General features: G+C 38.0%; 3 protein-coding genes and 1 long non-coding RNA gene across 10 annotated transcripts in view; 2 read left to right on the top strand and 2 right to left on the bottom strand.

Annotated features, from left to right (window-relative positions):
• The window catches only part of LOC125209721 (serine/threonine-protein kinase ATM), a 28470-nt gene extending 24773 nt beyond the window's left edge, over window positions 1-3697 (top strand). Inside the window, exons 62-72 of the mRNA XM_048109304.1 lie at window positions 189-269; window positions 582-671; window positions 764-826; window positions 1067-1207; window positions 1292-1348; window positions 1494-1553; window positions 1649-1743; window positions 2009-2117; window positions 2764-2853; window positions 3281-3360; window positions 3448-3697. Coding sequence (XP_047965261.1) covers window positions 189-269; window positions 582-671; window positions 764-826; window positions 1067-1207; window positions 1292-1348; window positions 1494-1553; window positions 1649-1743; window positions 2009-2117; window positions 2764-2853; window positions 3281-3360; window positions 3448-3697 — 1116 coding nt within the window. The remainder of the gene's footprint in view (window positions 1-188; window positions 270-581; window positions 672-763; window positions 827-1066; window positions 1208-1291; window positions 1349-1493; window positions 1554-1648; window positions 1744-2008; window positions 2118-2763; window positions 2854-3280; window positions 3361-3447) is intronic.
• A 256-nt stretch (window positions 3698-3953) lies between these two features.
• On the top strand, window positions 3954-4673 carry LOC125216827. The gene is made up of 2 exons (XR_007175461.1): window positions 3954-4244; window positions 4359-4673. It is a non-coding gene; the product is annotated as an uncharacterized LOC125216827 (long non-coding RNA).
• A 176-nt stretch (window positions 4674-4849) lies between these two features.
• LOC125216825 (mitogen-activated protein kinase kinase 3) lies at window positions 4850-8480 on the bottom strand. Its single transcript, XM_048118600.1, has 9 exons — window positions 8145-8480; window positions 7757-8020; window positions 7174-7392; window positions 6959-7096; window positions 6694-6861; window positions 6238-6351; window positions 5933-6040; window positions 5725-5816; window positions 4850-5477 (listed from the first exon to the last, which is right to left on the bottom strand). The coding sequence occupies exons 1-9, from the start codon at window positions 8244-8246 to the stop codon at window positions 5117-5119; spliced, it is 1566 nt and encodes a 521-aa protein (XP_047974557.1). The 5' UTR covers window positions 8247-8480; the 3' UTR covers window positions 4850-5116.
• A 2289-nt stretch (window positions 8481-10769) lies between these two features.
• On the bottom strand, window positions 10770-15615 carry LOC125214077. 7 transcript variants are annotated; one of them, XR_007175061.1, is made up of 7 exons: window positions 15522-15615; window positions 13107-15303; window positions 12272-12334; window positions 12036-12155; window positions 11593-11690; window positions 11398-11512; window positions 10770-11049 (listed from the first exon to the last, which is right to left on the bottom strand). XR_007175061.1 is itself a non-coding variant. In XM_048114951.1 (6 exons), exons 2-6 carry the CDS (start codon window positions 15297-15299, stop codon window positions 11488-11490), a joined length of 2499 nt encoding a protein of 832 aa, XP_047970908.1. In that variant the 5' UTR covers window positions 15300-15303; window positions 15522-15615; the 3' UTR covers window positions 11276-11487. The 7 variants fall into 7 exon arrangements, 3 of the variants coding, with proteins under 3 accessions (XP_047970908.1, XP_047970910.1, XP_047970911.1); XM_048114951.1 differs by lacking the exon at window positions 10770-11049 and having other exon boundaries at window positions 11276-11512; XR_007175059.1 differs by lacking the exons at window positions 10770-11049; window positions 11398-11512; window positions 11593-11690 and having other exon boundaries at window positions 12080-12155; window positions 12444-14956; window positions 15077-15303.
• Between the last annotated feature and the right edge of the window lie 1411 nt (window positions 15616-17026).

Below are 17026 nucleotides of genomic sequence, written 5' to 3'. Positions count from 1 at the left end.
CACCCTAATTTAATCACTTTCCTGTGAATGTCCCACTTTTTGGTGTTATGCTTAGACCATGTCTTCTATGACAACATTGAATATGGGTACAAAATTGACGGCCAACATGTAAATGCAAGCATTATCATTTTCTCTGAGGCACTGGAACTGGCTTTTATCCTGTTTGATTCATGCTTGTGTACTTTTAGGTATTTCGACTCGTTTCGCTATGGTTCAGTCTTTCTAATCGGCAGATCGTTGTGGATAGCATGCTTAGCACCATTAAGGAGGTAATTTAGTTTTATAAAATATAATTGTATTATTTTATCATTCAAATGTTCACTAATTCTGGGGGCAAATAATCAAATTATGTCCGTTTTCTAAAAAAAGAAACTCTATATTTTAGGAAATGGACCCTACAATCCACTAACACTAATTCCTATACTCTTTCTCTTCATCTTTCTTACTTTATCCATTTCTCTTCCTCTCTCTTACTTTACCAATTTTGCATTAAAACCCGTGCCGTTACCAAAGTTCCTATTTTTAGGAAACGGATGGAGTATTTGATTGATCTTCTGCATGTGTGATGCATATTTATCTAGGTGCAATCTTATAAGTTCGTACTATTGGTATACCAAATTGCATCAAGGATAGGTGGCACAAAAGATTCTCTTGGACCTACTAACTTTCAGGTTATTTCTCTATAATGTACTTTATTTTAGCTGTATCATTACTCAAAATCTTCTGTTTTACCTTCTTGCCCCGTGATTGTTGGCTACTGCAGTTTGCATTGCTTTCTCTTGTGAAGAAAATTTCCATCGACCATCCTTATCACACAATATTTCAGGTATTAAGTTTACGTTGTACTGATAAAGGTCATCAGCAATTGCAATTTTCATGTTTTGGTTAACATTTGCTCCAATCCTTAGACATTTGCATTTTGTCTTTAGTTTACTATTTTACCTACATGCCTTTTTTACTACTTATGTGCGGTTTGCAGAAGTTTGAGAAGTCATGAAAGCCATGCCTCGCGTCGCATTCTAAAATTAAGACTTATTGTATGCTTTCTTTTTCTTCGTCTTATTAGCTGCTGGCCTTGGCACATGGCGACCGCATAAAGGACAAGCAGCGTAGTAGAAACTCGTTTGTGGTCGATTTTGATAAGAAAATTGCTGCGGAAGATCTCTTGAAAGAGCTATCATCTTACCATGGGGCTACCATCATACAAGTACAACTTTCATTGGTCTTTTTTTGTTATCTATGCATACCTTAAACTCTTTCATCTTTTCATTGAGTTTGTTTTATTATTTAGATGAAGCAAATGGTGGAGATATATATTAAACTTGCTGAAATGGAAACGAAGAGGGAGGTAATTAAGTGGTGGTTTGATCATATTCTTTCTTACAGCCTTTTGTTTACGTCTTTCCGTGAGCATGTGCTGCTGTTTCGATCTGTTCCGTCTACTCATGAGATATTCTTTTAATCGTTTGAACTAATATCATATCTTTAAACAGGATGCCAATAAAAGAGTGCCTCTACCAAGAGATCTGCGCAGCGTTCGGGAACTTGTCCGCGTAACACTCATCTTCCTTTTCTTCACTTGGTTGGTTATACATGTTAAATTACTGAAATTGGTAACATGACCATAGATATCTGGATGCATCTTCAGGTTCCTGTTGTGACTTCTAATATTCCTGTTGACCGGACTTGTCAATATGCTGAAGGGTTCTTTCCCCACTTCAGAGGGTTGGTGGATTCAGTAACGTAAGTGTTATATTTTCCTGGATTTTCGACTGTGCAAAAATATTGGGTAATGGTTACACATTTTTGGAATATCTCTGTGAGTCGTGAGATATATTTTTCTTAATGATGATAACTAAATTCAAAATTAATTACACTTATTAACTTATTTGGCTGTCGTGCATGAAATCCAAAAGCTGTAACCTCTTTATGCCATGAGCTTCTCATCATCAATATCTGCTACTGTTTTTGCTGAGTGTTTTGTTTTTTTTGTAATTCAAACATGCAGCGTAATGAATGGTATAAATGCCCCTAAAAGGGTGGAATGCTTAGGTTCTGATGGAAACAAATACCGGCAACTTGCAAAATCTGGCAATGATGACCTCAGACAAGATGCTGTATGAATTCTGATCTCCTTCTCTTGTGGATCCTATTTGCCTTTAAAATGACAATATTGAAGAATTTTGTTCTTGTACTGTGCACTGGTCTTGAGGAATCTAGTTTATGACAACTGTGTAAGTTTACCGGTTTGTACACCCATATAGTGAATAGAAAGCCACATCATTTGATAACTTTTGGTTTTCAATGTACATGTCTCCTTCAGTCTTAATGCACCTTCTACATCAAACATATTCCCTTTTTTTATAGCCTCAGACACGAAAAGAACCGAAAGCAGAAATCAATCACCTGTGTGAGGTTGAGGTTGTTTATATGTTTCATATTGACCGAGTAGTTTCTTTCTGGGGAAGTCTTATTTAATGCATATAACCCGTATCAATTAAGAAACATTATCTTGCTATAACATAGAGCTTCTGATAATCTGATTGTATACCTCTGTCAATAGCTTTTCTGTCAAATTTTACTGGCCTTACACATTATATGGCATCTATCCGAATTCCAAATCACAGCTTGGACTCATACTTTGCCTGTTTTTATGGAAGCTAATTGAAATGTTCTCTTGTAAATTTCCTCTTTATCTTCAGTTGTTAGGCTAAGAGTTAGTAGATTGAATCCCTCTCACAAAATTTTTGTAACTTCCTGTAGGTGATGGAACAGTTTTTCGGTTTAGTAAACACTTTTTTGCAGAATAATCGGGACACATGGAGGAGGAAACTGAGTATTCGTACCTACAAGGTAGAGTGCCACCTTGAACAAAAAAATTGGTTGTTTAGTTGTATGAGGTCCTCTGTTGCAGCAGATACACCCTACATGAGATGGATCAGCATTTGAATGATTAAATTTCATAATATTGTAAAAGGCGATATATATGAAATTTTGTCATCTAACTGCAGAGATACTGTAGCAGCTTGATTAAATTTCTTCATTCTAGTCCTCAAAATAAATTGTATTATTCCATTCCTCTCAATCTATTACTTCTCTTACTCCTCTATCTCTGTGCTTCTGGGAAGTGTAACATTGTATGTAGTTTGTACAATATGTTGTATTCAGTTTCTTATGTAGCCCTTATATAGAATGTTCTAGTCCTCTTTTATACTTAAAGCATCATGATTCATGAGTCTTTTCATGCACTCCTAATTCTTTTTTTTTTTTGGCAAGACAGGTTGTACCTTTTACTCCAAGTGCTGGAGTTCTAGAATGGGTAGATGGAACTTTACCTCTTGGTGATTATCTTGTTGGAAGGTTAGTATAATAACCATTTTTCATGTAGATAACAGCACAAATATGAGATTCATCTTATGTTAAATATGTTGGGTGTTCCATATCCAGCTCCAGAAATGGAGGTGCTCATGGTTGCTATGGAGTAGCAGACTGGACATTCATGGAATGCCGGCAGCGCATGGCTACAGTATGTTTTCTGTCATTCTATTACAATAGTTTCATCCCGTTTATGTTTGTATCCATTGATCATTTTGAATCTTCTCTCTTGATGAATCTTTTTCCTGTTGGTACCTATCTGGTGAGATCTTATTATCATAATGAAAATATAATTCCTTTGAGTTTGATGCAAGGGAACTAAGGTAATTTTTGTTTTGAGTTAGCAAAAATGTTTTTCTCCAATAACGAAAATATGTTTTCTTGTTCGTTTTGTGTGAGCTCTGTATTTGTATCTCTTAAAGCCACTCCCTATATTTGCAGTTGTTCCTTACCCTTGTCTATATTTTCTTTCCAATACCCCTGTTTATGTCTAGATCAACCAAAGTGTAGACGATCCCCAACAAATTGTTTAAATGTGATGTTCATCACATTACGAGTTATGAATGCTATATGGCCATTGCAGAAGCCAAAATAATCACCATTTATTTCTGTAAAAATAGGAGACACTTTATGAAAAAACTTGAAGAACATGACATGAATCCCATTTATGTATTGAAATGTGGATGCATTGCTTCTGATGTTGTTTTATTTTCCCTTAATAGGATATAGATGACAATCTAGATGCCGACTTGGAAGATTCAGAAGAAGATGCATATGAAGGCAACAAAGATGCAGCAAGGGCCCTGTTGCGCGTCAAACAAAAGCTCGATGGATACGAAGACGGTGAAATGAGAAGCGTTCATGGCCAGGTACTTGTTCAACTCTGTATAAGCACAATTAAAATCTTTCCGAAGTGAAGATGGTTCGGTTTGTTAAAAGTTCATGCTAACATACTGTGAATTCCCTGTACTGCTCTGCTCTAGGTTCAACAACTTGTACAAGACGCCATTGATCCCGACCGCCTGTGCCATATGTTTCCCGGATGGGCAGCGTGGATGTAATGAATAAGTGATAAGCCCCCTCAATTTTGTCGAATGCACAGAAACATAATACATTTTCAAGTCTGCAGTTGAGCTCTGAGGGATTCTTTCCTTTTCTTCTCTTTTTTGCCTCGTTTCATTTCATGCATGGTCTTGAGGCCAAGGCGAATATTGGCAAGTGTATATATCTTTTCTGTTAGTCATGCTACTAAATGTACAGTAGTTGAGTTGTATTCTATTTAGAGTTGTTCCATTGTAGACCACTTTCTTAAATCCTGTGTCTAAAAGAAATGTCTAGATAGACTGATGCAGTAGTTGTTTTTGGGTAAAGGTGATTGATGTCTTTGGGTGAAAAATCTAAAAATCTTAGATGACAGGAAAATAGTGTCTTGCAAGATTGTACTTATTAAACACATAACAAAACAAAGGTAACATCCTCGAATTTTTGGCTTTTGCCTTGATATATAAAGTACCAAAAAGAAAAGATATACTACTATAATCTTACTAAATATGTCAACTCTATCATCTCTAACTATTGGATACAACAGAGTTACAAAGGGAAAGCCAAAATCAATGATGATCAGATCCAATGTGACCAAAACACATTTCCACTGTTAGCTGGTGTTGATAAATAGATAAGATACAAGACAGTTGCTGAGTGTAACTGACCGTAGCAACAATTCAAATTTGCAGTCTGATAATTAGTGAGCAATGTAGAGCTCCTGTGCTGCAATGAAGTAGCGGCCTATGAAGCTCGACCTTTCCAGAGTGAACTGCTCTCGGAACGTCCCCATACGCTTGCTCGGTATGTCAATTGATAGGTCTCTGAAATTTGGCATGCCCTCTACTTGCAAACCATCTCCACATATCAAGAACTGGTTCCCAACAATGAATGACCCTGATACACGGATAGCTATTCCACTTTGGCCGTGTGCACGGCACTGGAGTTTCTCCACGACATGCACAAGCTTCTGAGGTGGCCATTTACCAGCCAGTGTCGTGCGGATATTTGACAAGGTTGCGAAGATATCATCCGGCCCGGCAGATTCCTTCTCACAAAAACTGCAAATCATGGTGTCCATAAGCACTTTAGAAAGGGCTCAAACCTCATTTAAAAGGTTGAATGCCACAAAACCACAATTTTATCTACTTCTTTGTTTTATCTTTAGTTTGTCAACAAAAGTCATCCTATTGCTCCTGACTAGAGTTAAACGAATGAATGGATCGCATGGACTTGGAAAATGGAAAGATTTTTACAAGTTACACGTTTCGTCTACAACATAGAAAAAGTAACCAAAATGTAGAGTACCTGAAAACTGAATGAGCTTCATATAAAGTCTTCATGTGATGCCAAAGATCATCAGAGCCGTCGAAAAGTAAGTAATAGTGTATTGCCAGCATCTGATTAAGGCACACAAGTCATTAAGAAAATGTCAGCAAGTAGAAAGATTTTAGAAATTTATTTTTATCATGCAATTTTCATGATATAGATATAGCAGTCAGATATATCAACTCACATCTGCTAGTTCCTTCATCCTCTGCGTTGGGTCAAATATACTTTGGACAAACTCTTCCAAGTTCACTCCAGCCTCCTCATACTTCGTGATAAATGGATGCGAAAGTAGCTGTACAACACACAAAAACGTCAAAATGGGAGAAAGTAACTACTATTAAAGATATTCATGACACAACACTTGGAAAAATTTAGTGCTATTTAGTCATCTGTGAGACTGGCAAGGCAAAGCAAAGCAAACAGAGATATCAATCAAGCTACCAAGTAATTTTACTTCAGACAACGAAAAAATAACCTTCTCATGCTAACCTTCTCAGCAGTTGGCCTTGCCACTGGATCTTTCTCGAGGCAATCGTCAATAAATGAACAAAACTCTGGAGAAAAACCCTTATCCATAAGTGAAGGAGATGGATCGTCCAAAATCTTCATATGCCAATTGACATTGTAGACAGAGACATAACACATTAAATTAGTCAGAATGATATCAAAACTGGGAATTAACTTTTCACTGACTCAATCCATTCCATCATGACTATTATAGCTAATAGTAAACATTTTTTGACTATGTAAGAGGACATTCCAGAAATGATAAGAAAGCATCACAGAGATCCATGGTCATTCCTTTTATATTATTCTCACTATTCAAATGCCGTTCAGTCTGAATATAAAAAAAAAGGAATTTCATTCATGCTTGCTGGAAACAAAAGGAATGGAGATTTAAATATGAGTATGATCCAACAACGTTACTTTCTAGTCAATGCTTACCTGCAACATAAGATTAACTGGCCCTTCGTTAGCACTGTAAGGAAATTCACCGGTAGCACATTCGAATAGCGCAAGCCCAAGGCTCCAAATATCAGCAGGGTACGAGTAGTTTTCATTTCGAATCCTCTCAGGAGACATGTATGTAACAGTTCCAACAAAAGTTGCACACTGGAAAGCAGCAATCATAGTTAGCAGCAAGAAATAGCTACAAGTTTGAAAATGTGTCATACTAATTATTCTAAATGGTTAATTTACAATCACTAACCATGGCCATTGAATCCTCTAAGCCAGCACTGATACCAAAATCCGTAATCTTCGGTTCCCCTTTGAGATTTACAAGCAAATTTGCAGGTTTAATATCTCTATGAACCAAGTGCCTAACTCCATGCAAGTAACTCAGCCCCTTCCAACAAAAAGAAAAGTTGTGAAAATCAAGTACTCCGATCGTAAGGTGAAGCTGAAATAGAAGAAGTCGCTTACAAGCAAGAGTTTCTGCACCATGATGGAAAGAACTGGTTCTGGTACAGTCTTGCGTATACGAAGGATATCAGCCAAAGATCCACCATCCATGTATTCCAAAGCTATACTTATCTGTCCAGAGTCAGGAGTATAGAAAGCACCATAAAATTGGACCAGACCTTCATAGCACGGTGCCTCACACAACGTCCTTATCTCGGTAAGAAGCTGTTGCCTTTTCTCCTGATATGCACATGTAAATATTTATCAAGAATGAAAACACAGGACATTCAACCCTTCACTACTACAAGTTCAAATCATAGTATCTTATTGCATCTATAGCCTAGAAAAACCGACAAACAACAAGAAGTACCATCAAAACAACATCTAATCCAAATAAACTAGGTCAGCCTCTGGAAAAGGCAAAATGTGGATTACACCACTCAACTTAATCCCAATTCATATGCAATACTAAGCTCAATGACAGTTTAACATATTAATCACCTACATTCACTTATGAACGACGAAGCAATCCCTAGATCAGGCCTTCTACATAAATTTCAGGCTTCACCACAACCAAACAAAACAGCATAAGCTTCAACCCCACCTTCTCAAAAATGTTGATTTTCTTTAGGGCAATGATCCGGTGATTGGGGATATGAATTGCCCTCTGCACAACACTGCTGGCACCGCTGCCGATGGACCCAAAAACCCTCATCTCATGAGAAGCACACCTGTATGTCTTCTCCCCATCATCAACAGAAAATGCTGAAGGGGAAGAAGATGAGCTGCATTTCTGCAACCCCAGCTCATTGATGTTGTAGATATTGTATGATTTACTCAGTAGATTCACTGTTCCACCATCTGATAACTGCTCCACATATTAAATTGCAAAAATTTCAAGAAACTAATGTGGCAATTGACATGTGAAATTATGCACAATAGCATAAAAAAAAAGCGAATTAAATTGGATAATAAAGATTTGATTTTTATACCATGTAAGAATCGGAAGGGTCGATTGTTGACCCAGATGGAAACCCTTTCTCTGCATCAAAGAGTGGCACGAGCTTCTTCTTCAACTCTTCCAATCCAGCCATCAAAGTGCAGAATTCAACAGCACATGTGAAAATTAATTGGGTAATTTAGCATATCACGAAAAATTGGAAAGTTCCCTAGTTTGAAATCAGAGCTTTGTGATACTGAAATTCAGCTGTGGATGGTTAATTCTTGGATTTCTATGTTCAATTAACCAGTTTCTATGATTATGATGATTTTGATCAAAAAAAAAAAATTCGAATTTTATAGTAGTACGATTTCTTTAATTGATCCGGAAGCCATTAAATGCACTTGGATATAATCCATTACTTAAGGCTGAAGGAGAACGTAATTTACCTTTTTGAACTAAGCTTATACAAGGAAATAAACCTAAAACAAAATAAATATCAGATATATTATAGATTAAAACAGCGTAAAAACGTCGATAAATGAAAGGATTTGTCTTTATCGTATACTAAGGTGGTGTTCGGTTTGCAAAATAAAATAATATCAAAATACAATCTATGATTGGGTTGTGAGATTATTTTAGTCATAGGAGGTTAGCTATGACTAATTATTCTATGATTATCCATTCAAGATTGAATTGTAGAGTTTGATCTCATAAACCAAACACACTACAAATTTAATCCTAGATACAATCTTGCAAACCGAACACCTCCTAAAACATTTTATTTAATCCTACTTTAGTTAATGATATATTCTATTACTGCTTTATATAATTTGCGATTTTCTATATATGAAAATAATATTTTTCTCATCCATAAAGCCAATATTACATGAATAAACCTAATTTACAATATATAAATCCAGTTATTTAATCCTAGAAAAAAATGATTTACTAATGGAGTATAATTCTTTTATACTGCATATAAAAATTATAATTATATTAATGGGTTACTCATATTCAATCCAACTAAATCCCCGCCCATTCCGAAAGTATGAATTTCTAATGAGTCAATTTGATAAGAATTCAAAGCCAACAAAACTTAATCCAAACTTAGATCTTCAATGGCTTTAGGCCAGCCACAGACTAGCTACTCTCTCTTCATGTCATGTCATCAGCGCTAAAATTCAACCTATCACATCATCATTTTAAGCAAATAGGCTAGTCGCAATAAAAATAATTCAATTTACGAAATTAAATTTATGACAAATTACGGAATTAAAATTTACGAGACATATACGGAAAAATTCATTAATGTCATTTAAATAAAAAAAAGGTACATTGATTAAAAAAAATTACATTAAATAAAAAAAATTACATAATAAAAAAATAGGGCTTCCACACACGAACCCCGCCTCTCTCTACTCCTCGTTGCCGCCACTGTGTGAGACGAAGCCGTCAAAAAGTCAAGAGTGGGACGATAGACCGTGTCCCCTCCCCCGGCGACCCCTGCATACCGGGCTGCACCCCCCCTGCCATACCGACATCATCCCCATCATCTGTTGCATCAACTGCGGCGTACCTCCCTACCCCGGCATTCCACTGCTCGTCGCTGGCCTGCCCCCCGCCCGGCATCGCCTGCCCGCCCGCCATCAATCCCATCAACTGTTGCCACGGGTTGTGGTTGTCCATCTCTCGATGTTGCTATTGTACAGAAATTTAGATAGAAAGAAAACTCGTTAAAACAAGTGGTGCAAATGAAAATGGCGTGAAAATAGCGAATATATAGTGTTTCAAAAATTTAAAAAATAATAAAAAAAAAAATTGGACTGGCCGATCGTTCGCCGATCGCCTGGCTGCAATGGCGGCCAGCGCATTGGCCAGTGCCTTCAAATCGGCGTGCGCTCGCCTAAGCGCTAGCCGATTCGCCGCTCGCCGATCGCAGTAGTTCGGCTAGCCGACCGGCTAGCGCCGCGAATCGACTAGCCGGTGGGCTAGCCGCTATTGGAGATGCGCTTATTAATTTCATGCAGGGAAAATAACCATTTAAATCACAACTTTCGGGTGAATTCTGGATTTCTGGTTTATTGCACAACTTATAAAGTTAGCTAATTAAATCGTACTGTACTCTCTTAAGATTTTCGCAATTTTCCCATGACTTACAATTTCAGGCAATTATGTAACGTCGTTTATTAAGAACAACGTCGTCCCTACAACCTCAAAACGTCGTGGGTTCATTCCACATTTTCAGATATTAGGGTTTTCCAACATTGGAGGTTCGAGATCAAAAAAATTTCATTCTTGAACTCCTCATAAAAAAACGTTCTTGGTTCTTTATTAAAAAATATTGCAAGTTGTGATTGCCAAGCTACTTTAGAAATGGTCAAGTCCAGGCGTAATTGGAACACAGAACCTTGACCAAAAGGCTGGTTCTGTTCTTTCCTCAAACAGATGGATTGCGAAGACACACTCACTGAACTAGCCACCTACTTGAGGAGGAACATTGAAATCAAGAAACTACATTATGTATACTGTGCTTTGGTCTATTGTTGATGTAATGAAGAAGCTACATTTATATGTATACTGTGCTTTGCTGTAATTTTGCTCATCTTCAAGGCATGTTTTTCTGTCAATTAGCAACATTTTTCTGTCCATTATTGTTGCTGCAATTTTCAAGGCATTTTGCTGTCAATTTGCTGTATTATATATTTCACTAAATTTAAAATCTAGCAATGTAGAACTGAATCACATTGTTCACAGAAGTAGACCATGAGTTCCAAAATGCTACACAAAAACAGGTGCTACACACACCATGAGTTCCAAAATACTACACAAAAAATAGGTGCTACACTTTCTTGTGTCGATGGCACGCCAACCATAGCCCTTGTTTGTGAAACTCTTGATATAGCATTTGAAGTAGATCCATGCTCCTTGTCTTTGAAGGGCCGTCCTCGTTTTCTCTACAGCAATATGCAAAAAATAGAATTAATACTTGAATGGAAAGATGTGTAAGAATCAATTAATTCACTAACCTTGGTATTGTTTTATGTCCTTGTTCAATACTCCCTCCGTCCCAAGGTATTAGACCAACTTTCCTTTTTGAGATGTCCCAACATATTAGACTCATTTCCCCTTTTAGCAAAAAATATATATCTTATTTTATTCTCCACCTACTTTTTTCTCTCTTCTCTCCCCTACTTTTTCCCTCTCTCATACTTTACTCTCTCCACTTTAACTATTTAAATATCAATTCCTTAAATCATGTGCCCAAAAGAAGTGAGTCTAATACTCCGGGACGGAGGGAGTACAATTCTGGCAAGTGTGCTTGTTACACCTTCTCTTCAGCTGATTGGGCCTCTTGGGATCTATCTCCTCGACATAACTGATTGTTGAGTTTATCACAAGCAAAGTGATGCCAGCCCTCTACCAAAATTACACAGAATCAATATTTCTCCCCAAAACAAGAAAAGGAAGAAATAAACTAGGTAGAATTGGGTCCGAACCTCTCCATTTGCAAGAGCAATGGCCATGATAGCAGCAGCTTCCATAACCCATGAGAGAGGGTTCCACATAAACCCCCAAAACTTGAGGAATTGCTTTCCTGGGACAATATGAAAGTTAGATAATGACACAAACAAAAACAAATCCATTGATTGATTGATTCAAATGAAGAGAGAGAAAACACCAGCACTCCAGATTTAAACTTTTAACATCGAACACTATCTCATTTGGAGCTGAAGCATATCAAACTTAGACAGGCCAAAAAATGGAGGCAAAGAAGCTTAATTAAGACCCAGAAGAGCTCGTGAACCACATTACTTCACAAGAATTATATACTCAAAGCAGAAAAAAAGTACAAAACGAAAAAAAAAAAAAAAAATCTTTAACAAAATCAGAACTGAAAGGAAGGAAACAAAGAAGAAAAGTTGCTGTGACATTCGAAAACCTTCTTCTCCTCAAGCCTGTTGTGTCCAAAAATGTCCAATCTTTCCTCAGCCACCTTGGTTGTGAGCCCTGCTTTGGTGCATCTTAGATTCTCAAACACTTCCTCAATGGGTATGTTCTCCTGCAAACACACACCCAGACAGAGAAAACATTAGCCCCAGCTTGAAACTAAAGAAGCTAGCACACTCCACCACACAATCACAAAAAAACTTGAATTTCAGTTATCAGATCCATTACTAAATCAAAAGTTTCCTTCAGCACAGCATCAAGAGCTTCTGCCTTCTCCCCCATCTTGAAAATCTGAAAAAAAATTCTTAACCCTCTTACAAATCAACAACTTTTAAAGGAAGAAGTAAAGTTAATAGAAGAACTGAAGAATGATTCCGGAAGAAAGTAAAATCAACTCAACTGGTGTGGAATGAAGCTACTTTACTTGTTTCAACATGGTCCAATTAGGAATTTTCTCAACCAAAGGAATTTTCACATCATATTATCCTCATTTCAACTCATCCCGTCCAACAATATAATCTTGATACGGCTTAAAACTTCTTTGAAATTCTAAGTCTTGTTTCTTTAAAGTTCGAAACATTTCCAATTCCGTTGGCCCAAAAACATCAGTGTAATCATCGAAATCCAATTCTATTGGGCAACCTACATCAAATATTTCTTTCCCTACCATCTCCTTACTAAGATCACAAGCAAGGTTTTGGCTTCTCCTAAAGAAATGAGTTGAAAATATGTTATTCTCACATTCAGGTTTTAAAATATCCATTCTTGACGGACTTTGCACGAATGAAGATGGATTATGACAAGATAATTTTAATTTCTGGATATGATTGCTCATATCTTCAGTATCATCTGCAAGAGAAACAGGATCATACTGAGGTCTGACATCTGAGCATGAAATGTGTTCCTGAGCAACCTCCATAACCTTATCACATAAATTTTTGAATTGAGAATGAGATGAAAAAGCTTCTGGCTCTTCACCGTTCAACTGGCTTTCCTCTTTAAGGTCATCCTCACAAAGGTCATTAAGAGCTTTTAGAAAATAAGCAGGAACAACTGGACCTACAAGGGAATCAGATGGCCGGACTTTGGTAGTCCAAAGATTGCTGCGGCGTGATGGATTTCTAAAAGTAAACGGCTGGGCTTCGGGCTGGTTAGGAATTTCCAGGAACTCCAGAGGCACATATTGGCTCGCAAGATACTTACTAAAATCTGAGTAGGTGGTGAAAGCCAATTGCAATAAGTTTGAGGGCAAAGCTCCATAGGTGCACCCTGAAGCAACCTCATGTATGCTAATCGGCCATTTGATAGCGTTCAACACAGCAGAAGTCGTAAGAGAGGATTTTATTCTTGTAAGTCCAAAGTCGTTCAACCTATGACATTTTTCTTGATGGAAAACAATCTTGGAATTACCAAGATAATCTTTCTGGGCAGTTCTATCACTCTCTTTCATCTTCTCTCTTCTTGCCGAAATGAAATTTGCTAGTTTATCCTCCAGATATGCATCAAGGAAATCCAGTTTTAGGAAAAAAACCTTACCCCCCTCAGATTCTGCATAGCTGTGATCATATAATTGAATATCCTCCAACTGAATCCTCTTCCTTTTGTGACCTGCTTCCAAAACCTTATCGGATCTCCATGCTGCGAGGTAGTTCTGTGCTTCTAGCTTCCCTGATGAGGTATGCCTGATCAGTGTAAACCCACCAAAACTGCCAAAGGAAGAAGGCTGTACAGAAAGCTGTGGTTTGAGAACGCCAAATCCCAAAATCAACCCCTTCTTATCCCTCCAGTCAATCCAAACTGGGAGGGAGGATTTCCACGACTCCTCTCTTACAAAACAACTACCACATGCACAATCGGACCTGGACATCAAAAGCTCCGAGGGGAATCCCCATGAATAATGTAGGTTGCAAAATTTAGAGATTGCAGAATTGACAGGTCCATTTCCATTAACATCAGGACCATAACAAAAAAGACTGAAATCATTGTCCCAAAACGATCCCAAAATAACACAATAGCCTGATTCAGAAGCCAACTTGTACTTTGCATCTTGTGCATTTGCTCTCAACTCTGACAATCTAAAGACAGTCATATATCGCGGATTTTTTATAGTATGAGTCCACCTCAAGACTGGTATTAATGGTTTCCGCACATCACAAAGGAGAAGCATGGATCCAGTTGCCACAATGTAGAAGAAACTATCAGACCCTGCCCTCGAGAGTGAGAAAAATCCATCATTTATGCTCATCTTCAAGATTTGAAGCTTCAGTAAACAAGAGGCATGGCATTCAACAGAAGACCTTACATCAACCAAGAGTATCTCATTTCGATGACAAACAATGAAGATTCTTGGATGCCAACTAAATTCACATCCAAACCATTGCTGACCCCCAGGTAGACTTTCCTCCTTCAATCCCAACTTACCACTCAACGAAACTTGCACCTTTTTATTAACAGAAGACATTGAATTGGTCTTTCTTGCAGAAGAGTTATTAACATCAAACAGTAATAAATCACCACTCTCCAACAAAACTAAGCACTCTTCACTCATATGTGGACTCCAACAAGCACATTCAACTGACTTTCCCATTAACATCTTGGCATTGGCAGGACCCAGATAATCAACAAAAACATTATTTTCATTGTGTTTATCCATATTGGTGATTCTGACCCTATACCAACAAACAGAATACTTTGTACAAAGCATCAAATGCCCAACTACATCATCATTGCACCCAAAATCATCAACTGGGTTCACCAACAAGCATGTGATTCGCTGACGATGAACATTACCTTGTTCAACTAAATGGAGGAAACGATCCCTTTGCGACTGAACCTCCAAAATACCGCCTTTCAAGGAAAGTAAAGAGAAGCCCACACGGTCATAATTCTCCCCTGCAGGGAAAAATGCAATAACTAGGTTTTTGTGAGGAATCTGAAGCAATTGAAGAGAGTTGGGGGCATGATACTCTGAAAAGGAATCGGCCTCCTGGGATCCCAAAAAAAAGGGAACAGAATTGTCGGAGGTAGGAATACCACAATGATGTTGGAGGAACCTGTGAAGGTTTAATTGTGGATATTGTGGGGGAAGGCATGGTGAGAGGGAGGGAGATTGAAGGATAGTGGTTGAGAAGGTAGGGCTTGGGGTGAACGTAAGTGGGCCAAATGGTGCTGAGGGATCATTATTTGGGAGGAGTAATGGCGCAGCGAAGGTGGAGGCTACAGGCCACATGGATTTCCATTCTGCCATGAAATCCATTTTTCTGCAACACAAACCAGAAACCTGAATCAATTTTTTAATAAATCATGAATTAATTTTGCAGAAACCATTATGAATTCAATTGTCAATGACATAAAACCCTAGATTAAAACCCTAGATTCAGCTTCAATACAGAATCTTCTATAAATACCAATATACTAGTACTACAAAATATGTGAAAGAGGCGGCACAATGTCTATTGAAAGAAACTAAGAATTTTACCGAATATTTCGGCGGCGAAGAAGGAAGGAGACGGTGGCGGCAATGCCGAAAGCTGACGGCGGTACAAATCAGGAATTTTGAAATTGGAATGAAGGCAAAGACTGATTTTAGCGGGCTTGTATATTTTAGTGGGCTTGATATTGGTAATTATTTAGTGGGCTTGCATATTGGTCTGTTTTTTATAGTCCAATACTTAGTAGTATAATATATAGAGATTATATTAATATCAAGAAATTTATGGATTTGATTTTATGGAATCGAGAATGACTGAATATAATTGAAAAGTTTGCAGTATAAAATGCATAGTAAAACTATATAGCTGTTGAAGAAATCAGAAGTCTATGGGAATTAAAAAAACATAAACAAATTTGTGTTTCAATTAATATATCCTATTTGTTACAAATAGCTGGGAGACGTTTTCTTTCTAATTGAATAATTTGTATGATACAGAGGCTTCAAATTTATAGACTAGGTATTCTATATATATGGTAAACCTAGATTTACAATAATTAATCTACTCTAATTTATGCATAATATACTCTGGTATTAATCACACAATATTCTCCCGATATTATGCGATCTCATTCCAACACTCCTCCTTGTAGCAAAAGGTGATGCGGTCACCCTGGCCGCCCCCACACCCCGGCCCGACAGTTTGTGAGGGGGTTCAATCAGGGTACACAGCGGCCCGTTAGAGAGGAGGCCTTCAACCCACTGTCCTGACAGGAGCCCATCTCCCAAGGCCTCACACTTGTGCCTGAGAGATGGAAGCTCCCACACGCCAGTAGTGGGATTCGAACCCAGCTCCTTGTAGCAATATCTGCTCCCCCGGAACCAACTGCGCTAAGCCCCTGCGGGCATTCCAACACTCCTCCTCAAGCTAAGTGATGGGGTTCACAATACTTAGCTTGTCCAGTACTTCTTGAAATGTCTTTGAATCTACTACCTTTGTCAAGATATCAGTCAGTTGATCTTCGGACTTGACATAAGGCATTTCCACCACCTTTGCTTCAAGATTCTCCTTTATGAAGTGTCTGTCTACTTCCACATGCTTTGTTCTGTCATGCTGTACTGGATTTTCAGAGATACCGATAGCCGCCTTGTTGTCACAAAATAATCCACAAGGAAGGGTGGACCGGAGATCCAACTCTGTCATAAGTCTTCGTAGCCACAACACTTCTGTTAGTCCACTCTTTATTCCCCTGAACTCTGCCTCTGCACTAGAAAGAGCTACTACCTTCTGTTTTTTACTTCTCCATGTCACAAGATTACCTTCTACAAAGGTAAAGTATCCGGCTGTGGACCTTCGGTCATTCGGGTTTCCTGCCCAATCTGCATCAGTAAAACTATGTATCTCTAGGTGACCATGTTTCTCGAACATAAGCCCATGTTCGGTTGTTCCCTTCAAGTACTTGACAATTCTTAACACGGCTTCCCAATGCTCCTCTTGCGGTGAATGCATAAACTGACTTACCACTCCAACTGAATATGCAATGTCAGGTCGT

Source organism: Salvia hispanica, chromosome 3 (genome assembly GCF_023119035.1).
Source record: "Salvia hispanica cultivar TCC Black 2014 chromosome 3, UniMelb_Shisp_WGS_1.0, whole genome shotgun sequence".
NCBI classification, from domain to species: Eukaryota; Viridiplantae; Streptophyta; class Magnoliopsida; order Lamiales; family Lamiaceae; genus Salvia; species Salvia hispanica.
Note: the sequence above shows the minus strand (reverse complement) of the source record. Positions and strands in the feature narration are given on the sequence as shown.

Coding starts and splice junctions, on each gene's coding strand:
- LOC125216825 (XM_048118600.1), bottom strand. CDS start 8,246: ATGGCTGGATTGGAAGAGTTGAAGAAGAAGCTCGTGCCACTCTTTGAT. Junction 6,862..6,958: donor TAGAGGATTCAATGGCCATG/GTTAGTGATTGT, acceptor GCTGCTTTCCAG/TGTGCAACTTTTGTTGGAAC. Junction 5,817..5,932: donor GGATGAAGGAACTAGCAGAT/GTGAGTTGATAT, acceptor TGCCTTAATCAG/ATGCTGGCAATACACTATTA.
- LOC125214077 (XM_048114951.1), bottom strand. CDS start 15,299: ATGGATTTCATGGCAGAATGGAAATCCATGTGGCCTGTAGCCTCCACC. Junction 12,335..13,106: donor TCCGGCCATCTGATTCCCTT/GTAGGTCCAGTT, acceptor ATTTTTTTTCAG/ATTTTCAAGATGGGGGAGAA. Junction 12,156..12,271: donor TGAAGGAAACTTTTGATTTA/GTAATGGATCTG, acceptor GTGTGTTTGCAG/GAGAACATACCCATTGAGGA.